General features: G+C 39.6%; 1 protein-coding gene across 2 annotated transcripts in view; it reads right to left on the minus strand.

The window, feature by feature from the left end:
- Positions 1 to 6,149: 6,149 nt before the first annotated feature.
- The window catches only part of ABHD6 (abhydrolase domain containing 6, acylglycerol lipase), a 29,060-nt gene continuing 18,497 nt past the window's right edge, over positions 6,150 to 16,712 (minus strand). For both annotated transcript variants that reach the window (XM_083354327.1, XM_083354328.1), the window contains exons 5-9: positions 15,930 to 16,062; positions 14,651 to 14,808; positions 12,828 to 12,882; positions 11,437 to 11,537; positions 6,150 to 9,471 (exon numbers count right to left, since the gene is read on the minus strand). In XM_083354327.1, the coding sequence (XP_083210453.1) occupies positions 9,295 to 9,471; positions 11,437 to 11,537; positions 12,828 to 12,882; positions 14,651 to 14,808; positions 15,930 to 16,062 (624 nt within the window). In that variant the 3' untranslated portion in view covers positions 6,150 to 9,294. The remainder of the gene's footprint in view (positions 9,472 to 11,436; positions 11,538 to 12,827; positions 12,883 to 14,650; positions 14,809 to 15,929; positions 16,063 to 16,712) is intronic.

A 16,712-nucleotide genomic window follows, 5' to 3' on the forward strand; every position in this document is an offset into this window, starting at 1 on the left:
GTTTGATCGCCTTGCAGTCCAAGGGACTCGCAGGAGTCTTCTCCAGCACCATAGTTCAAAGGCTTCAATTCTTTGGCGCTCAGCCTTTCTTATGGTCCAACTTTCACTGCCATACATTGCAACTGGGAAGACCATAGCCTTGACTATACGCACTTTTGTTGACAGGGTGATGTCTCTGCTTTTTAGTGTGCTGTCTAGATTTGCCATAGCTTTCCTCCCCAGGAGCAAGCGTCTTTTAATTTCTTGGCTACAGTCCCCATCTGCAGTGATCTTGGAGCCCAGGAAAATAAAATCTGTCACTACCTCCATTTCTTCCCCATCTATTTGCCAGGAATTGAGAGGGCCAGATGCCATGATCTTGGTTTTTTTAATGTACTATAAACAACATATGTATAGACCCACACCCCTACATATACATAACAATAAAATATTAAATACTGTCCATCTTGAATATATAACGGAAGGAGGAAGCCTGAGAGTTCACAAGGTTAATGCTGTATGGAATGAAACTAAGGTTGAATCTGGATGTTCTGCTTTGGATACCACAAAGCCTCCTCCCAAATGGTAACAAGGAAAACAGGTTGTGAGGAGGATGAGTAGTGTCCCAGATAATCTTACGGACCCTGTTCAAACAACGCTTCTGTGCTATGTCCTGGATGGGAGGGAGGGAACTGCCAATGATCTTTTCGGCCATCCTCACCACTCTCTGCACCGCCTTCCTGTCTGAAGCAGTGATGCTTCCAAACCAGACTGTGATGCTGTATGACAGGATGCTCTTGATCGTCCCCCTGTAGAAAGTGGTCAGAACAGGGGAAGGTAGATGAGCTTTTCTCATGTGATGCAGAAAATGTAAGCACTGCTGTGCCCGCTTCACCAGTTTCTCACTGTTGAGTGACTGTTGAGCCAGCCTACTTGTTAGCTGCACATCCAGGAATTTGATGCTGGTAACCATCCTCACAGGTAAATCATTAATGCACAGAAAAGTGTGGCTGTTCCTGCCTTTTCTGAAATCGACAATGATCTCTTTGGTTTTTCTGATATTTCATGCTAAATCAAGGCAAAGCCAGGTTCAATATCCTGATGTATTTTTAAAAGTTATTTTTATTTATTGTCTTAACACATTTTATTGAAAGAAATAGAAAAAATATAAAATACCCATCCACCCCAAAAACAGAAAACTATTTTTATGGAAAACTTAAAAAAAAAAAGTTAACCAAGTTAACGAAAAATGAAATAAAAAGCAGAAAGTAGGGAAACTGTCAATATGAATTAACTATAATATGAATCAAATGTCAGACAAATTTCTACATCTACATTTTTTAAAGATTTTTAGAAAATAAAGATTCTCTCTGGAAAAACTGATATCAACAAAAAAAACAGCAAATACACAATAAAATTTCCCTATACATGTTTCCCAATTTTCCCATACATGTTTCCCAATATTGTAAAATATTCTACCTCTGATATTGTGGTCCAGTGTCTCTCAACCTTAGCAACTTTAAGATGTGTGGACTTCAACATCCGGAAACAAGCATGGCTGACGAGAATTCTGGGAGCTGAAGTCCGCCCATCTTAAAATTGCCAAGGCTGACCTGTGTAGACAATTCTCAAGGTGATGATTTAAGAGCTGACCAGCTGATGCAATGATGGGAATGAGTCATCAGGGTCTTTGGCTGTTGTCTCTTTAAGAGCCCGTGTACAAAACGGGAGCCTCTGCTAGTGTGTCTCTTCTTCTTTTCCCTTTCCTGCTGTATTTGCTGCTTGTTGGATTCTGCTTGTAGCACATGTATGTGTATTGTTCCTAGTGATACTTGTATGGCATTGTAGATACCTACTGCCGGCGGCAACTTCCCTCCGTCCTGTATGCTCCCACAGAGAGGGCCTCCTCAGGGTACCACCGGTCAGAGAATGTCGGCTGGTGACCCCCAGGGGGAGAGCATTCTCGGTGGGCGCACCAATCCTTTGGAACCGCTTACCGGCTGAACTACGGATGGCCCCCGACCTTCGCTCCTTCCGGCGTGATCTAAAACCTTATCTATTCGAACAAGCCGGCCTGGCCTGATGGGTTTGGGGTTTTAACATTATTTTAACTAACTTACCACATTGGGCACAATCATTTAACTTTAAATCTTGTATCCTGTATTCTTATTTTTATTGCCCTGTACACCGCCCTGAGTCCTTCGGGAGAATGGCGGTATATAAATCAAATAAATAAATAAATAAATAAATAAATAAATAAATAAATAAATAAATAAATAAATAAATAATAAATATTGTACATAAACCACCATTTGTTACACTGTTTGCTGTGTCTGCACATGATAGGATTGTGCACACTCTGACAACAATGTCTGGCATCCCTGTTTGCCTCTTGCTTTGGGAATCGATCCCATTGTGCTTTAAAGCTCACAGGATTAGAGGTCCACAAACTGTGCTCTGGGAGAAGCAGAGTACCTTCTTTGAATCTGTTCTGGATCTTTCATCTTGCAAGTTCAGGGAACGACCTCAACTTTTAGCATTTGTTATGAGAGAGGGAAAAGACAGCTCTCTAAACTGCTCCAGTAAACAGAAAGCCCAACACTGACCTTCTAGTTGCATTTTAAGAGACAAGCAAATGTTTCTTTACCCTACCAGTCAAGGCCCTTACAAATATCTCTAACAGTAAAACAAATGACACACAGCATCTGGGGGAAAGCCAAGTTCTCAAGGCCTTCTAAAGGCCAGCAGACTACATTTACCGGAGTCCTAGATGAAATTGATTACCTGGACTTTATCCAGTCAGGAACAGACTTAGATATGAAATTGAAACTACATTAGTCATTCTTGTTGTTGATCTAGAGTGGAATTGTGTGAATCTCCTGGTCCTGTTTGTTCTGCTAAGGGATCTTGGAAACTATCCCTCTGGGATACTTGGAAGGCCTGGAAATGGGAGACACTGTCTTTTGTAGTGTTTCTTCTCTGTCCTACGCAGGTGGAGAAAGGAGAAGTTGGGCTCTTGGGAACTCTGCTATAGGATGTCACAGGGCTTGGATGTCTCCCCAGTCTACATGCTGGCTGGGGAATTCTGGGAATCGAAAACCACACGTTTAAAGTTGTGGAGACTGAAAAGCACAACTATACATGAAGGGATTGGGGGAGCTCATCTGCCAGCATGAAGGAGTCATCATGATGCCGATGCTACTCTATTATAGATCTTCAACCTGGCCCAAGCAGAAGATGAGGGGAAGACCTGACCCAGATCCTGAAGACCCAGTTCTGGATGGGGAGAAATAGACTTAAACTGAACCCAAGCAACGATGATTTTGTGGTTTTGTTTTGTACCACATTCTCTGGTCTCTGGTAGAATGCCATCCTAACTAGGCCATGGTTGTTGTTGGGTTTTTTTTTGTGGTCCCTAGGCAAGATTGATCAGGTACAACTGTTGCCTGTGAAATCTTTGTTTTTAAAGTGTCCCTTTTTGTTTTTAAAGTAGTCCTCATTTAGTGAGTGCCTCATTTAGTGGCCATTTTCAATTAAGATTGTGATAAAAAATAACTTTATGACCAATCCTTGCATTTACAATTTTCACAGATATGCAAAGGAAAGCTGAAGTAAGATCTTAAGTATAATCACCATTTCACTTAGCAACTGCTTCCCTTAACAGTTAACCTGACCCAATTGTGATTGCTAAATAAGGACTATGTAGTATTGCCCTTGCTGGCCTCCAGGTGGAGCTATCCCCCTTTAGTAAATCCATTCAGCTAAAATTATTGTGGGATGACTTTTCTAACAGGTAAAACGCAAAAATGTAATTACGGAGAAAATAATTTCTCTTCCATATGGATTCGTGCTGGGGTTCTCCATAAGAAACCAATGCTCTTCTTTTACTCAGGAACACTGTCAGGTCGTCTTTAATAGCCAAAGTGTCAAGCTAATGTAATACATTTTCTAAAATGATAGTGCTCCACTAAGCAAAACCTAATAATTATTTTTTCCCCTTTCTAGCTAGAGTTGTTCTAATTCCCTTTAAGAATCTCACCATTTCTGGCAACCAACATTCATAGGGAATGTTGAGAACAACTGTCACTTATATTCGGTGGCATTCTGAATTTTTCCTATCAGGCTTTTACTTAGGAAACCATGCAAAGAAGAAAAACAAAAACTGAACAACAAAGATTTATTGATGTTGCCTAGAAGACTCACGAAGGGACGCAGTGGCTCAGTGGGTTAGGACACTGAGCCTGTCAATCAGAAGGTTGGCAGTTTGGCGGGTCAAATCCCGAGTGCCGCGTAACAAAGTGAGCGCCTGTTACTTGTCCCAGCTTCTGCCAACCTAGCAGTTCGAAAGCACGTAAAAATGCAAGTAGAAAAATAGGGACCACTATGGTGGGAAGATAACAGCATTCCGTGCACCTTTGGCATCTAGTCATGCCGGCCAAATGACCACAGAGACGTCCTCGGACAAGCGCTGGCTCTTCGGCTTTGAAACGGAGATGAGCACCGGCCCCTAGAGTTGGAAACGACTAGCACGCATGTGCGGGGGAACCTTTACCTTTACCTATAAGACTCACTAGTTACCTATCATTTCTTTGTAGCTGAAAAGCATGGTGTAGCTTGTGGCATATATTAGGATTGTGTGCTGCTTCCAATTCAAGTGGGAAAAGATCCTTCAGAGAAGAGTGGGGTAAGAGTGGAGGTAAGAACTTCAAAGTAAGCCAAGAGGGAGTAGGAAGACAGCAGAGTGTTTTCTGATTGTCGTAAACTGCATGACAGGGACTCTCTTTAATGAATTTGGAAGCAGGGATAATCTGCCATACTTGCCATACAATTTTGTCATATGAACACAACACCTCTAAGTTAACCTGAGAAAAAGTAGCAGTAACTTCCACATTGCTCTCTTTGAAGTTATTGAGAGAAGATCTTGGGGTCTAAAACTGAAACTCATTCCATATTAATTCAAGAGTACATTAATCTTTCACAAAAGGCAATACCAGGTAGACTTTCCAATTGAGGACTTCAGTCATTGTATTTATTCTCTCCCCCCCCCAACCCCATTCTCCTGGGCATATTTACTTCTCTCTCCACCTCCCACCCCACCCCTGCAGTCAACTGTGACTATTGATCACAAGATAGTCAATTTTACATTGTTTGAGGGGCAGATGGTTATATACCACTACAGCAGACATGTCAAACTCGCGACATCACGTGATGTCACGCGATGTATCAGGACGTTCTCCCCATTGCCGGCAATGGGGTGGGCGCAGTTTCGGTGTGATGCATCTGGCCTGTATGCCGGCAGTTTGAGATGCCTGCACTAGAGGAAGTCCTCAGCTTACAACCATAGTTGTAACCAGAATATCCATTGTTAAGCAGAGTGATTCTTAAGTGCGTCATGCCCAATTTTATGATTTTTTTTGCCATGGTTGTTAAGCAAATCACTGCAGTAAAATGAATCGCAGTCATTAAGCACATCCAGCTTCTCTCATTGGCTTGCTTGTCAGAAAGCAGCTGGAAAGGTGGCAAAGGGAAATTGTGTGACACTGTAAATATTGTGGGATTGTGGGACACCAATTACAAAGCACCCGAACTTTGATCAGGTGAGCGTGGGGATGTTGAGATGGTTGTAATTGCATCAGGTTTTGTAACGGCTTTTTTCAGTGCCACTGTAACTTTGAACAGTTGCTAAATGAATGGTTATAAACTGAGGACTTCCTCTGCTAGCAGGCTCACTGGGTAGATTTAGCTATCAAGCAGTGGCACCTGCAGTGTGAACACCAGAAATAAAAGAAAGGATATGAGGCGGGGGGGGGGAAACCCACAAAATCAAGAGTTTGATATTTCAATTACGTTTTAATTGAGTCTTTCTGTGTATAGTACATTGGCTTCTGAGAGCCAGATTAAAACTATTGACTTGTCCTCTGTTGGTTTTGTATGGATTTTAAATACTGGTTCTAGAAATATTGATCAGTTATTGAATAAAATACGCAGGTTCTCATTTTTCCTCAATAAAAGTTGAATTCCCCCAACCTCATTTGAGGAAAAGATAGACCATTCATGACTCTGTAATGATAATGTATGGCAAGGTAATCTGATTGCAATAGAAGTTGAAAATACGAGGAATTGTAAGGATTTGATTGGAAGAAATTAGTCACAAATAAAGTATTTTAATTGGAACAAAATTACAGTATTTATACTGGTATCTCACTTCCACAGTGGTTGTAAAATCAGAAACCAGACTTGGTATCAACATATTTTCCTAATCTTTCAACAAATACAAGTTTTCTTCAAAGTCAAATTACTTTGGAATCAGTTCACTCATTTAACTGCCATTCTAAAATACGCAGTGCTGCAAATTGTTACTCAATGGAACAACAACATTCATTGAATGTTTCTTGGTGGAAAGGGTTTTCACAAGCCTCCGTATAAATATAAAAAGGAAAAGTGTAGTTACAAGGATGTAATAACTCCCAACTTTCTAAATCTGATACAGAATTTTTGTTCACTAAAGAACTGCACTCAGAAATGAGAACACATACCCAGGAAAAGGAATACTGTATGCTTTATATTCTTTAGATACTAATTTAAAAGCAGAGTATGCTGAAGATTGATAAATAATTCACTTTGTAAGAGTCGGGTGAACATAACAAATAAACATTTAGAATACCCCAGTTCTACTTGATAGGTACACATTTCAGATTGGTACACATTTCGAACAGAACACAGAATTCACAGAATTCATTAAGTAAATAGTTTACTCAGTAGAATGCTTAATTAAAAGGGGCAGCAGCAGAAGCTGAAAAAGCAGTTCAGCCCAATTCTAACCAAAATTTGATCACTTCTATATTTACTTATATATAGTGTTATTGCTTGGATCAGGTCCCATCTAGATTGAAACAATGGCTCCAGAAATGGCTTTGGAACAGCTCCATTTACTTTATTAACTGTACAGTAAGATTACTCTTCACTGGGAATTTGCTAACCACTTGCATCAGAAATAGTCAGGTTAAATATTGGAATTTAACCTCTGTGTACGTGCATGTTTGTGTGCACATACAACCATACATACACAAGTTTTATACTCAGTGACCTGCCCTTCAAGGGTCCAGCTACTTCTTAAGTACTTGACTATTGCAATAATAGTCGATCCAGATGACATCAATATTTCAATTTGCTCCTAAGGCATAAATGGAGGTATGGAGGAATACAAAACCAACTTCTTCATAAACAAATATAAACACTGAAGACTTGCACTGCATCAGCAAAACTTTCATACGTTTAAAATGTAGTGCATTTTTTTTTCTTGGTTGAAATTGTAACTTAATATAAACAGTACTTCAATGAATATCTGAATCATCCAAACCTTTTGTCACAACATTTCCTCATGCAGTCATCTACATTAAGAGATGGAAGCTCACTTTTGCCCCCTCTGTATGAAATTTTGCTCGAGGCCATTTTTTCTACATATTTAAAATCAATTGCAATTGCCATCTACATTCCAATTAACTAGGTATTATGCTAGATTGCATGAAGTCACTGCATAAATCTAGAAGTGGCCAATGAATTCCATGATTCAGAATTTTGTGACAGTCATATTTTAGTTTTTATAAATAAATCAATAATTACACTGGTCCACAAGAAAGCCTTGAAAATGAAAGTAGCTAAATTTTACCAGAATTGGGTCACTAATAAAGAAAAATTAAGTCCTGAGTATTAATTGGCTCCTGTTTCCAAGATATGCCTTCAAGTCAAAATTGCATCAAAATAATTCAAAATTACGAGAGGGATGTGAGATTATGCACCATAACTTTTCTACAAAATGTAATATAGCAATAAGAATGGTGCCACACCAATCATCATAAATTTAATCTTTTTATCGATACCAGTAACATAACTTCCCATTCATTTATTGTTTCTTTCACGTAACATTTTCATACTTTTTCACTCTGCAAGAGGTTCCACTGTTGTAATCTGGAGCCCAAAAGCTCTGCCTTACTCTTAGGCAATTCCAAATCCCTGACCACTCTGTGAAATTACATGTGGTTCAGGAAGAACATATGGTGGGCTAAAGTTTGGGTCCACTGACACAGACGGCCCTGGATCAGCTGCATCCTGCTTATCATCTTTTATCATCATCTGAGTTTAGAGAGTAGGATTCTGGTGAATCTGGAATTGGCAAATCCTCACCATGGAGAACAGAATGTAGTGTGGATGGGATGTATGGATATTCCAGGGTCCACTTCTTTTTTCTTGAGATCCCTTTTGCAACTGGGGGAACCATGCAAAAATAGCAGTTGCTATGATTGGTGGGTTCCCTCCACAACATTGGGACAGCGAAAGGCATGGACTGTTTCTTCTTGTTTCGCCAATGATGCAGGTAAGCTGCACGTGTAATGCAACAATAATGAGGGGCCCAATACTTGTCCTGATCCCCTATTTGGCATCCAAAATACAGGTGATATGCCTTTTTTTACCACTGCCATCACACTGCATTTTTGAGATGCAAATGTAACCTCACCACAACTGCAGCAGAAGATATCTGCATTGTTTACAGAGTTTTGAGGCATCTTGGCTTCTGAGGGAAAATATCACGCAACTGTTCCTTGGACATGTTAAGCAATGACACTTTCACAAGCCTTTACCTTTACCACCTGTTTCCTAATTCATCTAATCAAAATATGTAAGAATTAACACATTTTATCTCAAGGTCGATAATTTCCCCAAATCTGTAGACCAGTGTTATATTATTGAGATGCTACTGTATAGGTAAAGCCCAAATGGAAGGTAAGATGCACATTTTTTGGATAACATAGAACCCATATAAGAATCTGTCCCACAACGATTTTTCCCTTTGGCATTTTTTTCTCTGATGTTTAGAATTACAGTTCACTGGAACATTACCAGACCAAGAAAGGAACATACTAACAACAGAAGATGGTGATTTTTTTACCTATTTTACCTAGCAGTAAGCATGTTATCCAATTCAAATTGGATATTTTAAAGTGTGATTGGTATAAAAAAACCCAGTGTTATACATTTACCTTGTAAGTCTTTAACTATTCCTCCAAATATCTAGAAATGCAGATTTTTTATTAGACTTTATTATCATTATCATATGTATGTAGAGTGTTCAGTATCCCAGAGTCATTGCACTGATAAGACTTCTAAATTAAATATATGAATTATTCAGATTTCTTCAGGGATTTTGGCACAATCACCAAGTTCTGTATAATAAGATCCCTGAGAACTGATTAAATTAGTAGTATTTCCTCTCAACTGATACAGCTAGGCTTAAGGGTTCAAACCCATAGGAAAAGTTCAAGCCAGTTTCTTCTTATTCTCAGCATTCTGTACAGCGATCATGAAATCCAGAATAAGTTTTGCTGTTTTTTTGGGTCGTTCCATGACTATACTGTGCCCGCAATTTTCCAGAATATGTACTTGGGCATCAGGGATTGATTTTGCTAAAATGTCTGCTCCTGAAACATCAAGCACCTAGGGAGAAAAAGATAAAACAAGAAAAAATGACCTCCACGCTGGCCATTCCTGAATTCAGCAAGATATTCCGAGCTGCTTCAGCACCAAATTTGGCTCACAAAGGAACCAATTTGCACAAGGAAACAACTAGGACAAGAAACGTAAAAAAAAGTCACAATTTTCACACTTCTTTTCATAAATGGAATTCCATAAAGGAGAATATTTGTAGCTCAAGGATGAAATGAAGGGTCCTTGGTGCTCTCTGAGTTGGTGGTTTTCTTGCAGATGTTTCATTACCCAAACTAGATAACATCATCAGGGCTAGCCTAGCACTGATGTTTTCCTACTGTGGATAATGAAATGTCTGCAAGAAAATCACCAAGCTCAGAGAGCAACAAGGACCCTCATAAAATGAACTGTTGCTTTATCATGGCGACAATTGATATATAAAGTATCTCATCCCCATTCCTCAGAAACACCATAGGCTGTTGGAGATTGTCCATGCTTATTACAGTTTGAGACGATTGGCAGAAGAAACACATGGGCTCAAAGCGAGAGCAGAGATTTTGAAGAAGGGCTGCTGAAGACTATGACTGTGTACTATTATATACTTAGGCCCATTTTCATTCAGGCTCATCCAGCTCTTTCCTCTGTTTCCTTCACATGAAATTATTTCCTACTTTTTTTCCCTCTCATTTCCTTCCCAAAGCCACATTTGTTAGCTATTCTCTCTCCTTTAGTAACTCTACTGCTGTAATATAATCCTCATTGTTAACAAGAGCCCAATTTTTTTTTTCTGAGGCAATGCTATGTGGAGAAACTAACGTGGCCTGCCATCTGCTTACATGATCACTTGGAAACAATATCTGCTCTTGGAAGACAGCAAGCTCTTCTGGGAAACTGCTGATCTGGAGCAGACAAGGTTCCCTACACACACACACACACACACACACACACACACACGTTCTCACTAGCAGGAAAACAAAATTCAAAAGACTAAAATGGAGGGAAGGAAGGGTGATATGATGTGTACTTTGATGGTTACTAGATTGTTCAGAGAATGATGAGAGGGAGGCGGCAGGCTGGGTTTCAGATGTTTATTTAGCTTCAGCTCCGGACAGCTGACAAGCGGAGAAAACCCTCTTGATATAGAGAACTGTCAAACATTTTAACCAATCAGGGAACCGTATTCTCCCACCGCTAGGGCGGCGACCAATGACCTACCGGCAGCTTGACAGCTCCCGGGTGGCTGCGCTTGCGTGGCTAGTTGGGGAATCTGCCAGCTGACTGGCCGACTGGCTGGTGGACCTGTTTGGGAACCGGCGTTCTGACATCTCGATGGTTGTCAGCTGGATCGGTCCTGGCGCATGCGTAAATGCTCCCGGCAGCCCTTTTGACAGCTGTCACTGTCAATGGCTGCCTGCTGGCTCGTGCGCATGCGTGACTTCTTCCGGCAGCCTTTTGACAGCTGTCAACTGTCAACGGCTGCCGCGTTTAGGGATTCCCCGGTTAGGTCTGACGGCTTCCTGGAGTTTGAGGTTAACCCTGAGTATCGGTATGTAACAGTTACAGTAGGGATATGGTGTGTTTTTAATCAGCATGTATGTTGGGTTACCCTTAATATACCAGTTATATTTGATGCTTTGTCAGGTATTTTTTTTCTTTTTAATCTGTAAAGCCATGCACAATTGGTTTGGGGTATGGCAGCACAGAAATGTGAAAATGTGGCAAATAATATCCTGGAAAAGGGGAGAGAAACTGCAAACTTATGCATTTTCATGCCACGAATTTCATGAACTCCAATCTGAAGTCATGGAGCCAGGCTATATAATTGCAAAACTGCAACCTCTTCTAAGGTAAAATGGATTGTAACATGTAATATCATACAACTGGGACACGCATTATGTTTTTCACAAGTGAACAAGACAACATTATACTAAAGAACAGGTTAGTACAGACTGGTCTAGAGAAAAGCTGACATACCTGATCTTGCTTCCCCCAGATAATCTGTGTTGCAGCCTTGATCTTGCTCATGTTATCATAAAGGCAGGTCACTGACTTTTCATCTATTAGATCTAAAAACACTTTACAGAAGAGAAAAAGAAGTGATGGGGAGGGAAGCAAATCAGTCCACCCAAAGCAACGAGGCATTCCAATTATGATGAAACACACTTCAAGATTTTCACCCAGAAAGAAAATAATGGCAACAGAATGTTGTCAATGAGGCAACAGAAGCAAGGAAAATAATTACTGAGGTTAGCAGGAGGAGAGACTGCACAGGCAGGGAGACACAAAAGCTTTTTCAGACAATTTGCTGGCTGGCTTCACAAGGCATACTTAACAAGGTCAGCTGAGGAAACAACAGTGCCAGGGCGAAGAGGGTCCCACAGCATATGATTTGATGCACTGGGCAATTCCAGAGAAGTTGCTAATTCGGGAACCAGGCTAAGAGGGTTAGGGAACAAGCCCAGCCATTCATTCACTGATTAATTCTGGTGCAGCAAAATTGCATTTCCTTGGAAAACAAACACAGATGGAACATTTTTTTTGCCTGTGGTTACAACCCAAACTGTTGTTCCCATGGCCCTTTCTCCATCTTCTCAGTCTCAGGTATTCGCCCTTAGCTGCACATCATGCATTTCTATACCAATCGGAAAGCAAGGGGGAGGAATTGAAATGGCATGTAAAAAGACTCTGCATCATTTACAATTTCTATCCCCAAAATTAGAAATTCACTCAAAGCTAGAACCAAATCTCAGAAAGGAAGCAGACAAGTAATTTGTTAGCAGAGGCTTCAGAAATCAAATGTACTAAACCACCCACTTCAGACTTCTTCTGCTCAACTCCCCAAAGCTAAAGGCCTCTGTTTGGCTATTGTTTTGTTATGCAGCTTCCATCCAATGTTACTGGATTCTAGTCCTTTAAATATTTAAAAAAATTCCTTTTTTAAAAAACCCTAAAATAGTTTATAAATTAAACTGTTTTAATTTTTGTCAATATTGGTCATAGCACGATCTACCACACAGGGTTGTTGCTGCAGGAAAAAAAAAATAGCACTATGTATGCCACCTTGATTTCATGTACAAAAAATAGAATATAAGCCAAATAACACTTAACCTTGTTTTGGCACTGTTTCATTAATGAAAAACAAGCGAAAATTTTCTTTCTGGATAAAGATTGATAAGTAAATGGTCCAGGTGTCCTCAGGCAGCAGCAGCAGCAGAATCTGATGAATTCATCAAAATGACAAAATGCAAATCCAGCCCATTATGTCATGTACAAAAGGGACGGAGCAATTTTCCCTTCTGGAACCCCTCTGTAGATGCTGCTGTTTTCAGTTCAAATCCAAGAGAAAATTAGTGCAAGGCACTTACATTTTCTGTAAAAATCATTATGTGGGATCCGAACGTCAACAAGGCCCTGCAGGATCTATGAATATATAAAGATGTATTACAAAAATAAAGTTAGGGCACACCATTCCCACTTTAAAAAAAAGCTCGTTATTCATTTATTCATTTCTCAGAGTTTGCTGGAAATGGCAATCACTCTCGAACACTCCAATTTGCCTTCCCTGTGGTAAATAACTAAATTAAGATATAAACTATTTAGAGACTTATAACAACAAAAGCCTGAGGCAGAAAAATGTGGAAAATAGAGGCCTACGTATTACTAGAGAAAATTTAACTAAGAGTTTCACATGCCTGGTAATTAAAAAATGAAAATGTATCTTCCACGAAGGAAAACTAGAAAAACAGTTAGGAACAAGAAAAGCAAATCAAGGCTACATCCATTTTAAAAAAATCATCCTTTCATCTTGATTTAATATATTTTTTTATATAATTTGTGGATCTTGCATAACTCATGTATTTAAGTCCGATTTGCATGCCCTTATAGTGCCCCAACTTTTACATGTTTGCATAGTTCCATTTCTTTTATTTTTATTCTTTTTTCTTTTTAAAAATTATCCCTAGCAGTACTTTTCTCTCTAATACCTGTATGGCTTCTAAATGTTCAGGACATTAGAATCAGTTAGAATAAAAACGAAATGCCTCTCATAAGTTGCCAAAGGTAGCTTGCAAACTTAGTTCCTGGAATTTCTAGTTAGAATTGGCAAAGGCTTTCCCGTGTGAGCTCTGAAGAAACATTGGCAATTTTTAAATGGAGTCTGTCTCCATTTAAAGCAGCTTCCTATAACCTTTGTTCGGTTCCTCATATGTGTTATTATCCAAAGAGGAGCAGCCAAAGCTTTTAATATCTTTTGCCAACCTTTGCCTTACAGTTTAATGACGAAAATTCCATCACTCTCATGGAATTTGATATCGTAGCTGAAAGTTCCAGAACTAGAAATCTGAATAGAAGGGTCACAAAGGCATGCTATTCCAAGCCTGATGACACAGAAATCATACAATAAACTCTCAAAGGAATTCACTGGATATTGCTGAAGTAAGTGACAAAAACAGGGTTACAAGTGGTCCTCAGGTTATGTACATTCATTCAGCAACCATTCAATGTTACAGTGGTGCTGAAAAAAAGGGAATCCATGAAATTCCAGCCACCATAGCAACCCCACAGCCACAGGATCACAATCTACATACTCAGTAGTCAACTCACTACTACAGCATTGCAGTGAGCTATGGTCACGTGACTGTGATTGCCAACTTTCCCAGCATCAATGAGGAAGCTGGCAGGAAGTTGTAAGTTGCGATCGTGTGAGGTCTTTAATGAACCGGATGGTCCTCATTTAATGATGGGAATTTCTTGTTACTAGACATAAATAGCCACAACTTTAGTCTTAAGTTCAAAAATATAAACTTTCTTTCATTTTACAAAATAATTCAATGCCCTTTGCAACTTCTAATCAATGTCATATTGAGATGTTGTTTTTTTAATTGTTTGTACACTGAGTTTTTATTTTTGTAAGTTGCCCAGAGTCACTGAGTAGGCAGCCATACAAATTTTCTTAAATAAATAAATAAGCAAGTCTATGTTCGTACATATATGGATACACTTAACATGGATATAAATTTGCTATTTGAAAGGTTTAATTTACTTCAATCTCAGGGTTAACAGTTTTCAGATCCCACTGCACTTAACTTTCATTGGTCTCTACATTGTATTATTTGTAGTCAACAATAAAACAACTAATTTGAGGGGAAATTCTACTTAAAAATATTTTCCTATGATGCCACTTGCTTACCTGATGGGGCACCTTGAAGCGAACGTAAGAGCACAATTTTAGCATGTCTTCCATTTCTTCCGGAGTGGATGGAACCAAAGGAATCTTATCAAAGCAGCCATTCTTCCTCAAGTCCTTCACCTGTTCTGAAAAATTGTTTTCTGGGGGCTGTGGAATACCTGTAATGAGAGGAGAAGAAGCATTGCGTGCTAAGATCACAAAGCAGTAGATTTTCTCAATAACCCTGCCAGAGAAAATTTTATTTAGAATTAAAGAAAATAAAAGCTGGGGGAAATGAAGAAAGGGAAGTGGTAACAAGACCTGGCCTAAGGATTTAGTTGGCAATTTAGTTAAGTGCATGGAATTACAAATTCAATTAAAAATATGAATTTTGTTGAATTCAGTGAGCATTTATGAAGGATCTTCTGCTCTAAATTGTACAGTAGAATAATTCCCCAGCATTCTCATTCTAGCACATCTGGAGGGCATCAAACTTGGAAATAAAAATCTAGAATGATTCAACTGTGTCCATTTCCACTAACCAATGACTGCCCTTGGAAGAGATTAACAAAATGTTTAACTTTCTGATGTCAGATCATAGCAAATGATATTCAAACCACAGTCCATAGCGTTTGGCCACGTTTACAGCAAGATGCCAAGTTGTGACATAAAATTTAGTAACACACCACTGAAATCTTAAGGCAAGTGATTTCTCTTTCAAAACTACAACAGAAATATGTTAATGCAACCTTGCCCAACACTCAAAAGTTGTGCAGCCAAATAGGCCATTGATGAAATTTCTGGTAACTGACGCCCATATTTTTGGAAGTCATCCAGCTTGGGAAGAATCGTTCAATAGACTTAATACATTTATGGTACTAAAAAGGGGATGGGGTAAGAAAATAGTCAGAAGGGAGAGGAAAAGAAAGTACACAGGATTTCTCTGAACCAAGGACAAAGTTCACTGCAAAAAGAGGCTTAAAATCCATCTGTTTCTTCCTAGGATCTATCATGCAAATATAAGTTTATGAGTCCCATCCAGTGCATTTTGCTACTTTCTCAGAAGTCAGATTTCCTTTGCATCATTCACCTGCAGGAACGCGGTGGCTCATGTGGTTAAGATGCTGGGTTGGAGGTTAACAAGCCCACGTTCAACACCTGAATGCTGCTGGGTGGCAGGGAGAGCTCCCATCATTCGCTCCAGCATCTTGACAGGGACATGAATGAAGCCCCCCCTGGGTGTCCCCGGGTAACAGTGATGTCACTGGCTAATCCCTCCAATACAAATGGGGAAACTCACCTGCAGGGCATATAAGACTTAAGCAGCAGACCTCTGTAGGATACTGAGCAGCATAAACGCCAGCCACATGTCCACCCATAGAAGTTCCAATCAGGTAAAATGGCTTTCGGTTCAGATTGATACATTCAACAAACTGAAAAATTAAAGGAGAGACCTTGCATCAGCATCCTCCAACACAATAGCTGGGGCTTAATCCAAGTTGCTGTCCCTCCTAGTCCAAAATAGGAAGGATTAGGAAAGCTTATTTCAGGATCAGTGTGAAGGCAAACCATGACTGGATGCAGAAATTGCTTTAATCTGGGAGGTCTTTTTTCAATTAAGAAAGAATTGGTATTACTGATGAAAAGCTCTGCTGGATCAGGAAGAAGTAAATATCCCCAAAGAGCAAAGACTGCAAGTTTTAAAATACTGTAGCAAAATCCTGTTAACTTTTCAAATTTCAGGGTGTGACAGCTTCTGGCTAGGTGGTTTTGGCTGAGAAGTTAAGCAAGTCAGGCCTAGTCTCTACTTAGATGGGAGACCTCCAGGGAACTCCAAGAACAGTGGACTAAACTGAGAAGTAAAGAAAAGCATCCTGGAAGAAAGCACTTGCAAGTCATTTCTGTACCAATGCCAGGAAAAGTACAAGAACATGTCCATAAAGTCACCAAAGTCATGTGTGATTTCAAGAAGGCTATTTAGCCAGGAAGACTTTTAAACATCAATCATACAATGTCCAGTTAGGGTTAGCCTCAAACTGTAATCGGTAACTATCGTGGTTTCATGATGACCATGTTGTAATCA

This window comes from Vipera ursinii (genome assembly GCF_947247035.1).
Source record: "Vipera ursinii genome assembly, chromosome: 2".
In the NCBI taxonomy this organism is placed as follows: Eukaryota; Metazoa; Chordata; class Lepidosauria; order Squamata; family Viperidae; genus Vipera; species Vipera ursinii.